Consider the following 16,197-nt stretch of genomic DNA (forward strand, 5'->3'; position numbering starts at 1 on the left):
TCATAATGTATTAATTCCAGGATTTACAACGACCTCACTCTTGATGAGTTACTATTAGATACATTAGGCTCGATTTTCCACCGAAGTAACGGGTGCGTTGGAGGCGGGGCAGTTCCGAAAATCGGGGAAATCTCGTTCGGGTTTGGAGCCCGGCTCCAACCCGCAGACTTCCAGGTTCCCCACTGACGCATCTGGGTGCACGCGCGCCACCCGAATGCGGAAGTCCCACTGGCAATTAAAGCCGGCGGGATGATCATTTACAATGTTCTTGAGGTAGTTTAAGTACTTGAGGTACTTAATTTTCTCCACATTTTGGCAGGGGTGCGATTTTGAAGCATCCTCAGCGTGTTTCCCATGCTGTGTTTGTGTTTCCCGTGCTGTGGGAAACACTCCATGTTGCAACAGATGTGTTTCAGCCAGTAGCCATTGGGAGAGACAAATGCTTATTTGACAGATGGGGAGAAAAGGTCACGTATTGCAGCAGGGCACTCAGTTCTTTCAGACAAAGTTTGCACTGAAAATCTTTACTTTCCACTCAAAATTCTGCTGTTCAAACATATTTAACTACTTTGTGGACCCCCTCAAACTCACACTGTCAGGATGGGGGATGCCATGGCAGCATTCACCACTACATCGGAGGACGAACAACATCACCAGTCTCGCCAGGCACGGTGTCCACCTCCGCCACATGGAGCTCCACAACACAGTGCTGCGCCACAGGCAGCAGCACAAGAGCACAGAGGGCAACAACAGAGAGAGTGACGCTCCAGGAGGCACTACCCTCGCGCATCAGGGTCTACAGACTGAGGCTCAGCTTTCTGGACCTCTCTGAGCAGCAGTGCATACGGAAGCTCAGTGTGAATCACCAGGTGGTCGCAGACATCTGCAGCCTCCTTAATGCTGAGCTGCTCCTGGCTGGGCAGAGCAGCATCTTCTTATCTGTCGCTGTCAAAGTTACCACTGCCCTCAACTTCTTTGCCTCCGGATTATTCCAGGATGCAACTGGGGACATTGCCGGGGTCTTTCAGTCGTCTGCACTTAAGCGCATAAGGCAGGTTACCGACGGCTTGTTTCACAGGGCCTCGCAATACGTCAACTTCCCCATGGATGATCTCAACCATACGGAGAGGGCAGTGGGATTCCACTTCAGTGGCTGGCTTCCCAATGGGTGTAGTGTGCAATCAACTGCACCCATATAGCAATCAGAGCACCGCCACACGGGCCAGGACTGTTCATTAACAGGAAGGGGTATCACTCCATCAACACTCAGCTCGTTTGTCACAATCTCGGTCTCCTCCCGATATCGGCACCATCACAGAAGCCAGTCTTCAGCCAATTCGATTCACTCCACATGATATCAAGAAATGGCTGAGTGCACTGGATACAGCAAAAGCTATGGGCCCTGACAACATCCCGGCTGTAGTGCTGAAGACTTGTGCTCCGGAACTAGCGGCACTTATAGCCAAACTGTTCCAGTACAGCTATAACACTGGCATCTATCCGACAATGTGGAAAATTGCCCAGGTATGTCCTGTCCACAAAAAGTAGGACAAATCCAATCCGGCCAATTACCGCCCCATCAGTCTACTGTCAATCATCAGCAAAGTGATGGAAGGTGTGGTTGACAGTGTTATCAAGCGGCACTTACTCACCAATAACCTGCTCACTGATGCTCAGTTTGGGTTCCGCCAGGTCCACTCGGCTCCAGACCTCATTACAGCTTTGGTCCAAACATGGACAAAAAAGCTGAATTCCAGAGGTGAGGAGAGAGTGACTGCCCTTGACATCAAGACAGCATTTGACCGAGTGTGGCACCAAGGAGCCCTAGTAAAATTGAAGTCAATGGGAATCAGGGGGAAAACTCTCCAGTGGCTGGAGTCGTACCTAGCACAAAGGAAGATGGTAGTGGTTGTTGGAGGCCAATCATCTCAGCCCCAGGACATTGCTGCAGGAGTTCCTCAGGGCAGTATCCTAGCCCCAACCATCTTCAGCTGCTTCATCAATGACCATCCCTCCATCATATGGTCAGAAATGGGGATGTTCGCTGATGATTGCACAGTGTTCAGTTCCGTTTGCAACCCCTCAGATAATGAAACAGTCCGTGCCCGCATGCAGCAAGACCTGGACAACATCCAGGCTTGGGCTCATAAGTGGCAAGTAACATTCACGCCAGGCAATGACCATCTCCAACAAGAGAGAATCTAACCACCTCCGCTTGACATTCAACAGCATTACCATCACCGAATCCCCCACCATCAACATCCCGGGGGTCACCACTGACCAGAAACTTAACTGGACCAGCCATATAAATACTGTGGCTACAAGAGCAGGTCAGAGGCTGGGTATTCTGCGGCGAGTGACTCACCTCCTGACTCCCCAAAGCCTTTCCACCATCTACAAGGCACAAGTCAGGAGTGTGATGGAATACTCTCCACTTGCCTGGATGAGTGCAGCTCCAACAACACTCAAGAAACTCGACACCATCCAGGACAAAGCAGCCCACTTGATTGGCACCCCATCCACCACCCTAAATATTCACTCCCTCCACCACCGGCACACAATGGCTGCAGTGTGTACCATCCACAGGATGCACTGCAGCAACTTGCCAAGGCTTCTTCGACAGCATCTCCCAAACCCACGACCTCTACCACCTAGAATGACAAAGGCAGCAGGCACATGGGAACACCACTACCTGCACGTTCCCCTCCAAGTCACACAGCATCCCAACTTGGAAATATATCATGATGTGGAGATGCCGGTGATGGACTGGGGTTAACAATTGTAAACAATTTTACAACACCAAGTTATTGTCCAACAATTTTATTTTTAATCCCACAAGCTTTCGGGGGCTTTCCCCTTCCTCAGGCGGTGTGGAAAAGACAATTTCCACACCGCCTGAGGAAGGGGAAAGCCCCCGAAAGCTTGTGGGATTAAAAATAAAATCGTTGGACTATAACTTGGTGTTGTAAAATTGTTTACAATTGGAAATATATCGCCATTCCTACATCGTCGCTGGGTCAAAATCCTGGAACTCCCTTCCTAACAGCACTGTGGGAGAACTTTCACCACATGGACCGCAGCGGTTCAAGAAGGCGGCTCACCACCACCTTCTCAAGGGCAATTAGGGATGGGCAATAAATGCCGGCCTTGCCAGCGACGCCCACATCCCATGAACAAATGAAAAAAAAAAGACTGTTTCCAGTGATTGAGGAGTCTAGAATGAGGGGACAGATATATAAGATTAAATGTAATAGGTTTAGGAAAGAAAACTAGAGAATCATTTTTGTGAGACTGTTAAATGCACTACCTGAGTTAATGATTGAAGCAGAGACCATGTCAACATTTAAAAATAGGTTAGATATGTGGTTGAAGGAAAGGTGAATAAAGGTCTATGGGAACAGGGTGAACACATAGAATTAGGACTAATGCTCATGTGGAGGATAAATACCAACAAGGACTGGTAGGGCCGTATGGCTGTTCTGTGTTGTAATTTTTATATAATTCCATGTAGGTTTAATCCTCAATCTATGCAATATGAGCTGATCGGAGTTAAGGTGGTGGTAGGGTCACTACACCTGATTTCGATGCCCCTGAGCTAGGGAGAGAATCTGGACAGTGAAGCAGACTTGACTGTGGCAGTATCACAGCTGAGCCCGATTTGGTCTTCATTCAACATCAACACATGTGCTTTCCAGTAGGAGTCATTGGATGCCAATCGGAAGTGGCTACCCTGGATGATTTTCCCCTCCCGAGTTTAGGGACATTTAGACCAGCTGCAGGACTTGCACTGTTTCTCTAACTGAGATCAGCTATCATTTGCTATCAACTCACTATCATTTGATTTTGTCACTTCCTCAACTCAGTTACAATATCATTGGTTATTCAATAACTCTGGTTTGCAGTTTTCACTGAAAAATGGGAAGAATCACAATGTGTCATCCCCAAAACACTGGTTAAGAAATCCTGGAATCCCATATTATAGAAATGGAAATTGACTTACTCAGTCACCATAAGTGTCCTTGCTAATAATTTCTTTGCCTAAATTATTCCATCATTAAATTAAATCTTTTGAAACTAATTGGCCTAAAAAGAACATTTTCATGTAAATAGGGTTTACAGATTTTCTCATTTAAGTCAGAATCATAGAATCATCAAATCATAGAAAATTTACGACACAGAAGGAGGCCATTCGGCCTATCCGCGCAGGCCGAAAATGAGCCACCCAGCCTAATCCCACTTTCCAGCACCTGGTCCTTAGCCTTATAGGTCACAGCACTTCAGGTGCAAATCCAGGTACTTTTTAAATGGGTTGAGGGTTGCTGCCTCTACCACCTTTTCAGGCAATGAGTTCCAGACCCCCACCACCCTCTGGGTGAAAAAGATTTTCCTCAGCTCCGCTCTAATCCTTCTACCAATCATTTCAAATCTATGCCCCCTGGTTATTGACGTCTCTGCTAAGGGAAATAGGTCCTTCCTAGCCACTCTACCTAGGTCCCTCATAATTTTGTACACCTCAATTAAATCACCCCTCAGCCTTCTCTGTTCCAAAGAGAACAATCCCAGCCTATCCAATCTTTCCTCATAGCTAAAATTCTCCAGTCTTAGCAACATCCTCGTAAATCTCCTCTGTACCCTCTCTCGTGCAATTACATCCTTCCTGTAACGTGGTGACCAGAATGTACGCAGTACTGATGCTGTGGCCTCACCAATGTTTCATACAGTTCTAGCATAACCTCCCTGCTCTTATATTCTATGCCTCGGCTAATAAAGGAAAATATCCCAAATGCCTTTTTAACCACCTTATCTACCTGTCCTGCTACGTTCAGGGATCTGTGGACATGGACTCCAAGGTCCCTTTGTTCCTCTACACCTCTCAGTGTCCTCCCATTTATTATGTGCTCCCTTGCCTTGCTTGCCCTCCCCAAATGCATTACCTCACATGTCTCTGGATTTAATTCCATTTGCCACTTTTCTGCCCACCTAACCAGTCCATTGATATCTTCCTGCAGTCTACAGCTTTCCTCCTCACTATCAACCACACGGCCAATTTTTGTATCATCTGCAAACTTCTTGATCAAGCCCCCACATTCAAGTCCAAATCATTAATATATACCACAAAAAGCAAGGGACCTAATACTGAGCCTTGCAGGACCGCACTGGAAACAGCCTTCCAGTCGCATAAACACCCATCAACCATTACCCTTTGCTTCCTGCCACTCACCCAATTTTGGATCCAACTAGACATTTTTCCCTGGATCCCATGGGCTTTTATATTTTTGATAAATCTGCCACGTGGGACCTTGTCAAAAACCTTGCTAAAATCTATGTAGATTACATCAAATACGTTACCCTCATCGACACACCTTGTTACCTGCACAAAAAATTCAATCAAGTTAGTCAGACAAGACCTCCCTTAACAAATCCATGCTGACTGTCCTTGATTAACCCGTGCTTTTCTAAATGATGATTTATGCTGTCCTTCAGAATCGATTCCAATAATTTGCCCACCACCGAGGTTAGACTGACTGGCCTATAATTACTCAGTCTATCTTTTTCTCCCTTTTTAAACAACGGTACAATGTTAGCAGTCCTCCAGTCCTCCGGCACCATGCCTGTAGCCAGGGATGATTGGAAAATGATGGTCAAAGCCTCCACTATTTTCTCCCTTGCTTCTCTTAACAGCCTGGAATACATTTCATCTGGGCCTGGCGATTTATCTACTTTCAAAGATGCTAATTCCCTTAATACCTCCTCTCTCACTATGTTTATCCCATCCAATATTTCACACTCCTCCTCCTTAACTACAATCTCTGCATCGTTCCCCTCTTTTGTGAAGACCGACCTGTGACCTAACTCCATATACCCGCCTTAGCCCCATATCCCTCAATACCTTTGGTTAACGAAAATCTATCAATCTCTGATTTAAAATTAACAATTGAGCTAGCATCAACTGCCATTAGTGGAAGAGAGTTCCAAACTTCTACCACCCTTAGCATGTAGAAAGTATTTCCTAATTTCACTCCTGAAAGTCCTGGCTCTAAATTTTAATCTATGTCCCCTAGTCCTAGACTTCCCAAACCTATCAGTTTCCCTTAATATCTTGAAAACTTCGATCAAATCACGCCTTAATTTTCTAAATTCCAGGGACTACAATCTTAGTTTGTGTAATCTCTCGTGATTTAACCGTTGAAGTCCAGGTATCATTCTATAAATGTACGCTGCACTCCCTCCAAGGCCAATATATCCTTCCTAAGGTGGGGTGCCCAGAATTGACGCAGTACTCCAGGTGTGGTCTAATCAGGACTTTGTATAGCTGTAGCATAACTTCTACCTCCTTGTATTCTAGTCCTCTAGAAATGAAGGCCAGCATTACATTAGCCTTTTTGGTTATTTTCTGTACCTATCCATGACATTTTAATGATCTACGTACATGGACCCCTAAGTCCACTGTTGCGATCTTTTCACCATTTAGAAAGTATTCTGATCTATCCTTTATATACCCAAAGTGGATGACCTCACACTTGCCTAAGTGAAATCCATTTGCCACAGTTTTGCCCATTCACTTAATCCATTAATATCTCCCTGTAATTTTAGGCTCCCATCTACATTGCTTACAATGCTGCCTATCTTAGTGTCATCAGCAAACTTGGATATGTGGCTCTCTATCCTGCCATCTAAGTCGTTAATAAATACAGTGAATAGTTGAGGCTCGAACACAGGTCCCTGTGCGACACCACTAGACACATCCTGCCAATTTGAGTACCTGCCCATTATCCTTACTCTCTGTCTCCTGTCGCTCAGCCAATTTCCTAACCAGGTCAATGATTTGCCCTCAATTCCATGAGCTTCAACTTTAGCTAACGGTCTCTTATGAGAGACTTTATCGAATGCCTTCTGAAAGTCCATATTACCAACATCCATAAACATTCCCCTACTGTCCACTACTTTAGTCACCTCTTCAAAAAATTCAATCAGGTTCGTCAGGCATGACCTACCCATTACAAATACACGCTGGTTCTCTGATCAGCTGAAAATTTTTAAGGTGCTCAGTCACTCTATCCTTAATTATAGACTCTAGTAATTTCTCAACAACAGATGTTAGGCTAACTGGTCTATAATTCCCTGGTTTCCCTCGCTCACCTTTCTTAAATAGCAGAGTGACATGTGCAATTTTCCAAACTAAAGGAACGGTTCCTGAATCGAGAGAACTTTGGAAGAATATAGTTAGGGCTTCTGCTTTGTTCTCACCTACTTCCTTTAGAACCCTGGGATGGAAACCATCTGGTCCTGGGTATTTGTCACTATTTAGTGCCATTATTTTCTTCTTAATTTGCTTACGTTAATTATAGTGAGTCCCCATCTCTGATTCAAAATTAGTTTCCTTAGGATATTTGGCATGCTACCCTCTTCCTCTACTGGAAATACTGACGCAAAGTAATTATTTAACATGTCCGCCATTTCCTTATTTTCATTTACAATATCACCATTATCAGTTTTTAAGGGGCCCATATTGCTCTTGACCATCCTCTTTTTCCTAATATAATTGTGAAAAATTTGTGTGTTGATTTTGATATTCCTTGCAAGTTTCTTTTCATACTCCCTTTTTGTAGCTCTTACTATCTGTTTTGTCACCCTTTGCTGTTCTTTGTATCTCTCCCAGTTGGCAATTTTTTTCATTTTTGTACACTTTTTCTTTTAGTTTTACATTTCCCTCACCTCTTTTGTCGTCCATGACTGTTTTTTGGCAAGTGAAGCTCTTGCCCCTTAGGATTATAAACTGGTTCTGTATCAGGTTAAATTACTTTTTGAACACCTCCCACCGATCTTCTGCCATCTTACTCATTAACAGATTTGCCCCAGTTTACTGTGGGGATAGTAATGGTCAGCTCTGGCCTAAAACTAGGGTGCTCCTTCTGTAGACATTGTTGATCTATGGAATGGTGCTGTGAACTGGCACAATCAACTCAAGCAGCACCACTTCAACTTCAATAGCCAACATTTCCTTCAGAGCTGCCATGGAACACATAGGGGCATCACCTAGCAGTAACCTAGCAGTAAACAAAAACCAACACAGCCTATATTTTCCTTCATTCGCCTCCACAATCTTGATCCTTCAATTCTAAGTTAAAAATAAGAAGTGGCATGAATCTTTAATGTCAGAAATTTCTGGCATCAAATATATAGATCAAGAGGTAATGATGGACTCTGTGGTGTCAAAAGCAACTATAAGTTAGCTCAAAAATCCACAACCATTCCCACATGCCAGAACATGTGGTAAGTAGGCTGGGATTCAGTTACGCCAGGTACAAACTCAGCGGTGAATTTTCGGAGATGGGCTTGTGGAGGGGGAACCTCTGCCCATTCCTTACAAAACTGTAGTAAGGGAGCAGGTCTTCCCTAGGTCAGGAGTTCCCACAACCCTAGCCTTCAGAGGGACTCTCTGTATGGTTGCTGCAAGTATGCCTGGTCAGTTCGGATGTACCGGCTGATCCTTCAGAGATTGTGGACACAACCTGAGGGGTCCAAGCCAGGATTGTCATCCAAACATTTGGGCACCAGTTTTCTTCTTTATTTTTTAAAAGTGGTCCCCTTTTTAAAAGGACTGTGGGGGCATCTACATGTTTCATCCCGGGGAGACTTGGCACCCACCTTCACAGCCCAGCACCGGACTTTCTAGCCTTGTATTAATAGCAGTTGCCCAAGGTGTGCCCTTGGTGGCCTGACATTGGCGTGAAAATTAAGGAACCTTGCCCTGACCTATGAACTTTGTTGGGGTCAGCAGTGGAGGTCCTAGGCATTCACATCTCAGTGCATATACCATGATGCACCACCCTGTGGATTTTTGGAACCGTCAACATGTAAGATCCCATAAGAGGCAAAATCACATGCAGTCTTTTGACTATGTGTTTCTGGTGGATTAATGCCACAGGTTGAGTATGATTGTTTTCTCTTGTAGCACTTCATCGGCAATAACCACTGGATTCTAGAACTGAGCCACCTGTGGGTTTATTGTCTGCAGAAGGACTTGCTGCTAAACTGGCCTTGTCCATCTGTATTGGTAATTATTAAGTAAAGATTTGGAATGAAAGCCAATGTGGTATTACAGAATAAAATGCTGGTATTGATTTTGGCAGTTGATCATTAACAGTTAAATTAAATAGTAATGTTTTAGATCTATATGATGTTTAAAATCAGTAGCAGCAGTGGCAGCAACTTATGAATGGACAGAGCCAGGAGATTTCAAGGAAATAGCAAACAAAAAAAGTGATTGATTAATGGGGAAAGAGAAATAGAAAAGAAGGCAGAGACCCATTGCAAAATAAACCCCTAGAAGGTAGGGTATAAAATAAAATTGAAAGACAGGGTGAATGAATTAATCTTAAGGGGTTAATTTTCTCAATGTGAGTTACGCTACTGTTCCACTTTAAAAACGGTACAGTCATACAGTCAAATGGTGCACTCATTTGATGCTGACTTATTCACTCAGGTGATGATTACTGGCACAGTCATGTGTGGGCAAAGAGGGCTGATACATTGTTATGTTGTAGGACGGGTAGTGGATTGAAGGAATGTCTCTTTATTTGGAAGTGGGGAGGAGGTCAAGCTGTGGTGTCAAAGATAAACTGAGTTAGACAGAGAAGACTTCCAAGATTACCTGTCCTCTTGCAGCAGTCACCGAGGACTCCTCTGAGTGCAGGTCATACTGATGGTCTGCTCCATGTAGTTCTGGATCTACCAATCTACTGTAAACCAATATCTTACCATCTAAAGGCTTTTCAGCCTTTTCAGGTTCATCAGTGACATTATACGCCCTCTTCTGTAAGCGCTTCCATTTCCACCCTGCCAGTTATTATATGTGTAGCTGTGATGTATGAATGTGCCAGTTTAAGAAGTAACTGCTGCAGCCACATGGTGGGCTGATAAAAGTGACTTATTTTGTGATCAGTAAAATTGCTCATTTTAAACCTTACCCAGCTAAGTGTCAACAATTCCTAATTCATGAACCACACAAAAATGTTAAATCATAGCACTTTCATCTTTTGTTCATTAATTTTAACAATTCTTTGCTGCAAACTGAACCTTATTGATTAAATGAAGGAAAAAGCCCTCCAACATTCCTTTTTTCTGAGCCTGAATGTCATACACAGTTTAGGCTGGACCTCAACAGACAAATTAGAAACCATTGGGAGGTTATTAGGGAGCTATCCAAGATACGGTGTTGACATTCATAACCACCAATTTTCAATTCTAATTCCAGCGTCCAATAACTATTGATAGAGAGAGATCCCCCTTTTAACCCATGAACCCAGAATATCTTAGTATTCATCTGGTTAATGCTGGTTTATGACAAGAATTTTATTACACTTTTCATAATATTTTTCCAAAAAACCATCTACATTAGTATTACACCTAACCTTTTGCCACGGGCAATCAGTCTAACCAATGCCCTGTTGAAGAAAATGCTATAAGTTTCTATACTATGGAGTGAAAGAATGCTGGTCAGGGCCTGCAATTCTCCACCTATTGAGCTCCTGATTTCACTGAGGGTTGTTGTGAATTGGAGACGAGACACTTCATCCCAAAAATAGAAAGAAATAACAAAAGTATAGAACCAATAGTTCTATTAAATAGTTGCATTTTAATAGGGCCCTTCCATTTGCTGTATGGAAATTGGGATAACCTTGCTGCTTAATAGAACCCTAACCTACTTTTGCACAAGAAAAGGAGACGGTATACCCCCAAATTCCCACCCGGTCAGAATTCCACAGCTGGACAGGTTATTATTGAAGGTCCCATAGGTACATAGAGCAATGAATCTGCTAAGGGACATAGGTGAAATGAAAGTGAGCTGCAAATGGTCTCCAAGCCATGTTATGAGCACCGATATTGAGTTACATCAAATTTGCTTCTGCAGTAACTAACTCATTTCATGGCTTAAATCTGCCACCAAGCTTGAAATCCCTAGTTCCCAAACAGCATCAACCACTGACACAGATATAAAAATACTACCTCGTCAGTTATTACATCAGTTTACTGAGCTGCTAATGTTAATTCTTATTAAAGATTTAAAGCTCATCAGCAGTGCTGAGAAGAGTGAATTTCCCTGATGTTCCACATGGAACCACTGTATTACCCTAATTAACAAGCATCTCACTCGCAGACAGAACAGATCACCGAAGAGAATTGGAGTTGGTGGTTGTAAAAACTATTTCTGTCACATTGCGTTATACAGTCTATAGAAGTAAAACAATAGGCTTTATGATGAGATACCTAATTGTGATAGCATTTTTATGAAAAAGTACTATTAAAGTGATCTTATCACACAAAAAGATATAGATATGTTTTATATATTATAAATCTAATGTAATTAGATATAATTTAGAATTAATGAATATTTGTTATTTAATCAAGCTTCCATTTCCATGTTAATGAAACCTACACATAATTGGAGTCTAATAATATTTATGATATTGATCCAGTTAGTGAAGAGTGAGATTGTTTTTATATTTTAACTATGTATTCTGCAGTTTATGTTACACACATCTCCTGCTTGGTGTTAATAGTATTTGTAATGTGACCTCTGAGATTGACTAACTTCCTTGGGAGTTGGCTTATCTTCGAAAAGCTTGTTGAGTTTCACTTGTTTTAGTTTCAAAATATTACCTATTTTGATACATTTATTCTTAAAAATATACCTTGAAATGTATTTGCAATCTGTTTACACCTTTTCATCATAAATCTCATTATTGACATATGCCCAAATTTCACAGCTCATATTTCCAAATAAACATAGGTGAACATATACTGTACCTGTTACAGGAAGGTGCATGATATACATATACAGCACCAGTGCCTGTTACAGGAAATTGTGTTACACACATATACGGATCCAGTATTTGTTGCAGGAATGTATATTAAACACATATACAGCTCCATTACCTGTTGCAGGAATGTGCATTGCACACATGTAAAACACTTAGCTTTGATATAGAAAGTGGAGTACAAAGATGTGTAAAATGTGCAATACACTGGACTATAATTCTGCTCAGTGTTGATTAACAATTAAGACTGGTAATACCAATCTCTAAGCATATTGTAGTTTTGCTTAATAGTGTGTGGAAAATGCAAGTAATCTGAATTTTGGCTGATTATGCCAAGTGCCTTGGGATGTTTTTCTATGCTAAATGTGCTCTATAAATCCAAGTTGATGGTGGTGTTTACATCCAGCACCCATCTTGCGATAAAATGCATACATTCAATTTTTTTATATTCTTTGTCTACAAAAGATTTTTTTTGCACATATTGCCAGTTTTCTCCTATAGGTATAAGCATGTGCTCACCGCTGACAGCACTCATCCCTTTCCAGTGATTGGATTATTCAAGATTTGCAATACCTTAGTAATCTGGAGTGAAAGTGAACTCCTTGGGGATGATTTTAAACCCCAAGAATGGACGGGTTGGGGGCGGGTGGGAGTTGAAAATAGTTGTTTTTTTGGGTCGCTACCGCAAAATTTTTGGACTTTGCATTCCCAGTGGGAAGCCTATACTTTTATGTGACGACGTTAAATCCGCAAATAAAGCCAGGTTGCAGTCGTGACCCAAAAAACAACTATTTTCAACTCCCACCCGCACACCTAACCCACCCGTTCTTGGGGTTTGAAATCACCCCCCTCATTGAAAATAGAAAAATTAGCTGTCCCGATGGCTTTTTGGTTAAATGTAGCACATAGTGTGGTACTGAACCATACAGACCCTCGGTTTGATCCTTGGTCTGTGCTGAGTTAGCTGATCCATTGTTGAAACTGTATTTCAAAATAAGTCAATGCCTTCAGCAGAAAACAAGAATTAAAAAGATACCTCTTTGGGGTATTTTCAGATAAGTGCTTTAGGATAATTAAAGTTCAGATTAAAATGCCTCTACAATATAATACTTTAAACAACATGACAGATTGTTTTTTCAACAGAGTATGTAAAATAATGATCAAAAAATAAATATAGATAACGAAGGCTTCTGTTAAGAGCTCCAGTTGAAGAATACAGACAGCAACCAGATAGTTCTGTCAGGTACTTAAGGAATTCTTTAGGACCCAGTCCAGTTGAGAATACTGCATTATAAATCAGCCTTGCCTTCCAAATTAAACTTACTCCTTATCTTGAGTTTGAGCTTCAAGTCTCAAGCTTTACTAATTGAGGATAAGGTGGGTAAGAAAGTTGATAGCTTTTTACACAAAGTCTTGATTGCCACTAGGCTATTGAAACATAAACATTAAAAATAATAGTTTATTTCACGAGTATGAAAGAAGTAGCTAAACTTCATTTAGCAGCTGGCACAGTTAGCAGTAGCTTTAATTATACATCTGTTCATCTTATTTACAAGATTTATAAAGCACATGTACATTCTTACCAATCTTTGTCTAATGTGAGTGTTGCTAATAAGACTACACTGTGATATTATTGCACAAGCATTTAATGCAACTGAATGAATTTCTTTTGTCTGCTATTTTAATAGAGCATTAACCTGTTCATTTTAACATCTCTATTAAAAAAACGAATAAAGTAATTTCATGCAAACGATTTAAGCATCTATACTCTAATATCTCACAGCATAATGCCAAGGCCATAAAAAGGCAATTCCATCTACCTTACTACCGCCTTCACAGCTTTCAAAAACATCAAAACCCTCCTTTTTGACTGTTTAATTCCCTATCTCAAACTCTCTAATTTCCCTTTTTTCTATGTATCGTCTTCATCATTGTAAAGTGCTCTGAGATGTCTTCCTACATGTGAGAGGATCTATTTAAGTGCAAGTGGTTATAAAGTAGTCCTTGGTAAAGCTGATGATTATTTTGTAGCATTTTACTGTAAATGGTGCTGAAGATTATTACATTACAAATACTTTTCTTTACCTTAATAATAATGTGACCACTTCTCAGTATAGAACAGTATGCTTCCTGTAAGCTAGGTTTTTTTTCACAGTCAGAACAAAGACATTGCTGAAAGACTAAGTGAAATTCTCAGTGAACTTTTTCCAACCCCACTCTCTAGAAATTAAAACCCCATAACTATGCAACCAGCTATAACATAAACACTACTGTTTTCTAAGCTTCAGTGCAATGTTTCTTTATGAGTACAGCCATTAAAATTATTAAACTACTCCTTCCCAAGATGAGCTAGCAATGTGAGAGCAGAACATTACTCAGTGTAGCATTCAGAAACACCATTCTCCAATAAGCATTGAAATTCTGAGAGCATATAACTGACAGGAACAGGATTGTAAAAGAGTTTAAAGGACCATGTATACTGAGACACTATTTAGAAACGGGGCTTTAATTTCTTTTTGTCTCTAATATAGTCCCCTGTGCCCTCCTCTTCTGAAGATGGTGTCTCAGACAGTTCTACAGGCATTACTATCCTTATGGTACTTAGCCCAAGTGGCCATCCTCCATATGTGAATGTAGACATTGAGTGCTGGGACCATTACAGCTGAGCCCAAACCTATCCTTACCTCACATGAACATGCACACTTCCAGCAAAAGTGCCTAGATAGCGATCAGTAGCAAGATCCTTGACTGATTTTTGTTTTTTGCCTTTCGAAACCAAGAGTGCTAAGGCTAATTGTAATCCTCCCTGCTTCAATTATCCCAGCTGGGATTCATAAACTCAGCACAGATCAGGCATTAACCAATGACCTTCTTCAGTTTATGGCTCAGTTGCACAGTACATTTACCAACTTAACCATCAAGAAAGCCCCGGGAGTTAAAATTCCATTGAGTATTATTTTAGCACTTGCACTTGTGTAAAAAAAAAATCCTTATATGTGCTATTTAACAAAGTTGTTAATCTCTTTAAAATAAATGGGTTAGCAACTTTGTAAAAATAGCATGCATAGGAATTTTACATGATACATTGCGTTTAGCAAAATTCCAAACCTGCCTCTTCAGGTCTTTAACTCACTAATCCTAACATGACAACTGCTTTTTTTAAGATGGGTGATTTTGATCATCAGACACAAATATTAATGTTCCCAAAAATACCTTGCTCACTTATTGTGAAAATGTTTTTCAATTAATCCATTTTAAAGAATTGTGAAAATCAAATAAACAAGAACAATGAACAAAAATTAAAATAAGCCATTTTATGAGCTTTACTTTTCAGATTTTCATCACACCATCAATGTTGAAAAGAGTAGGAGAGAAGATGAGATAAGTCAATCAATATTAATTGGAAACAATATTAATTGGCACCAGGCTTGACTTTTAAAAGTCTCTAGATTGTAGCAGGAAAGAAAAACAGAAAGGCAAGAAATTTCACAGTTTTGAGGTACTGGAAAAGAATGAGTTTGCACTAGATATGTAACACGATAAAAACACCAACTTAGTCAACATACATAAACCAGGCAGCTTTGTTTCACTGTTGTGTTTGTTTACCTGCTCTGTTGAGCTGGTCGGAGGCATCCATCTGACTCCAGGAGTTGGGAGAACCTGTTCAGAGAAAACCAGGACACAGCTTGACAGCTAATTAAAGCATTTCAACTACATCTACTGCAATAAACAAAATGCACCAATGCCATACAATCACGTCAGTGGATCAGTGCTTCAGTCCTATTTGTAAAGGCAAGTACAACTTTTGGACTGTGCAGCTCAAACAATAACTACAACATTCACAATCTCAGGAAGCACACATCTGGATGTTTGGCACACACTCAAGAAAAACTTTACTACATTTTTAAACTAATGTCTAATAATATAAAAATTTCCAAAATACAATGCAAAAGGTTCAACATCAATGTTTTGATCGTCAGTTTCTGTTGTCTACAGACCATTTTATTTTTCTTATTCAAACTTTTTTTATAGAATTAACTTGAAATTTTAATTCTTAAACTCAATTAATTAACAGTAGAATATATTTCTTTTAACTGATGGTGTCTAGAACACAGTAAAATCCACAAGTTAAGTGGAACTGTGGAATAAAGGGTGTTTGTGTCAACTTTTAAGCAGTGATTACAGGTGGAGTTCTTCAGTCAATGAGAATTCAAACTGATCCAAACTGGGGCACCTTAAATGTCATTATCTGCTATTTTGTGATATAGTGCAATTTTAGGCATCATGCGAGTAATTTTAACCCGACCTGCCTGCTGGGAAACTAACAGGATTGGGTTGAACTCCGGTTTTACACCCCGCCCGATTGTACTCTCCC

At 40.9% G+C, this 16,197-nt stretch overlaps 1 protein-coding gene across 1 annotated transcript in view; it reads right to left on the minus strand.

Annotated features, from left to right (window-relative positions):
• Window positions 1-15,564, minus strand: part of LOC137332941 (enolase-phosphatase E1-like) — a 32,969-nt gene extending 17,405 nt beyond the window's left edge. The window contains exon 1 of the mRNA XM_067996987.1: window positions 15,429-15,564. Coding sequence (XP_067853088.1) covers window positions 15,429-15,459 — 31 coding nt within the window. The 5' untranslated portion in view covers window positions 15,460-15,564. The remainder of the gene's footprint in view (window positions 1-15,428) is intronic.
• Between the last annotated feature and the right edge of the window lie 633 nt (window positions 15,565-16,197).

The sequence above is a fragment of the Heptranchias perlo genome, chromosome 15 (assembly GCF_035084215.1).
Source record: "Heptranchias perlo isolate sHepPer1 chromosome 15, sHepPer1.hap1, whole genome shotgun sequence".
Classification (NCBI taxonomy): Eukaryota; Metazoa; Chordata; class Chondrichthyes; order Hexanchiformes; family Hexanchidae; genus Heptranchias; species Heptranchias perlo.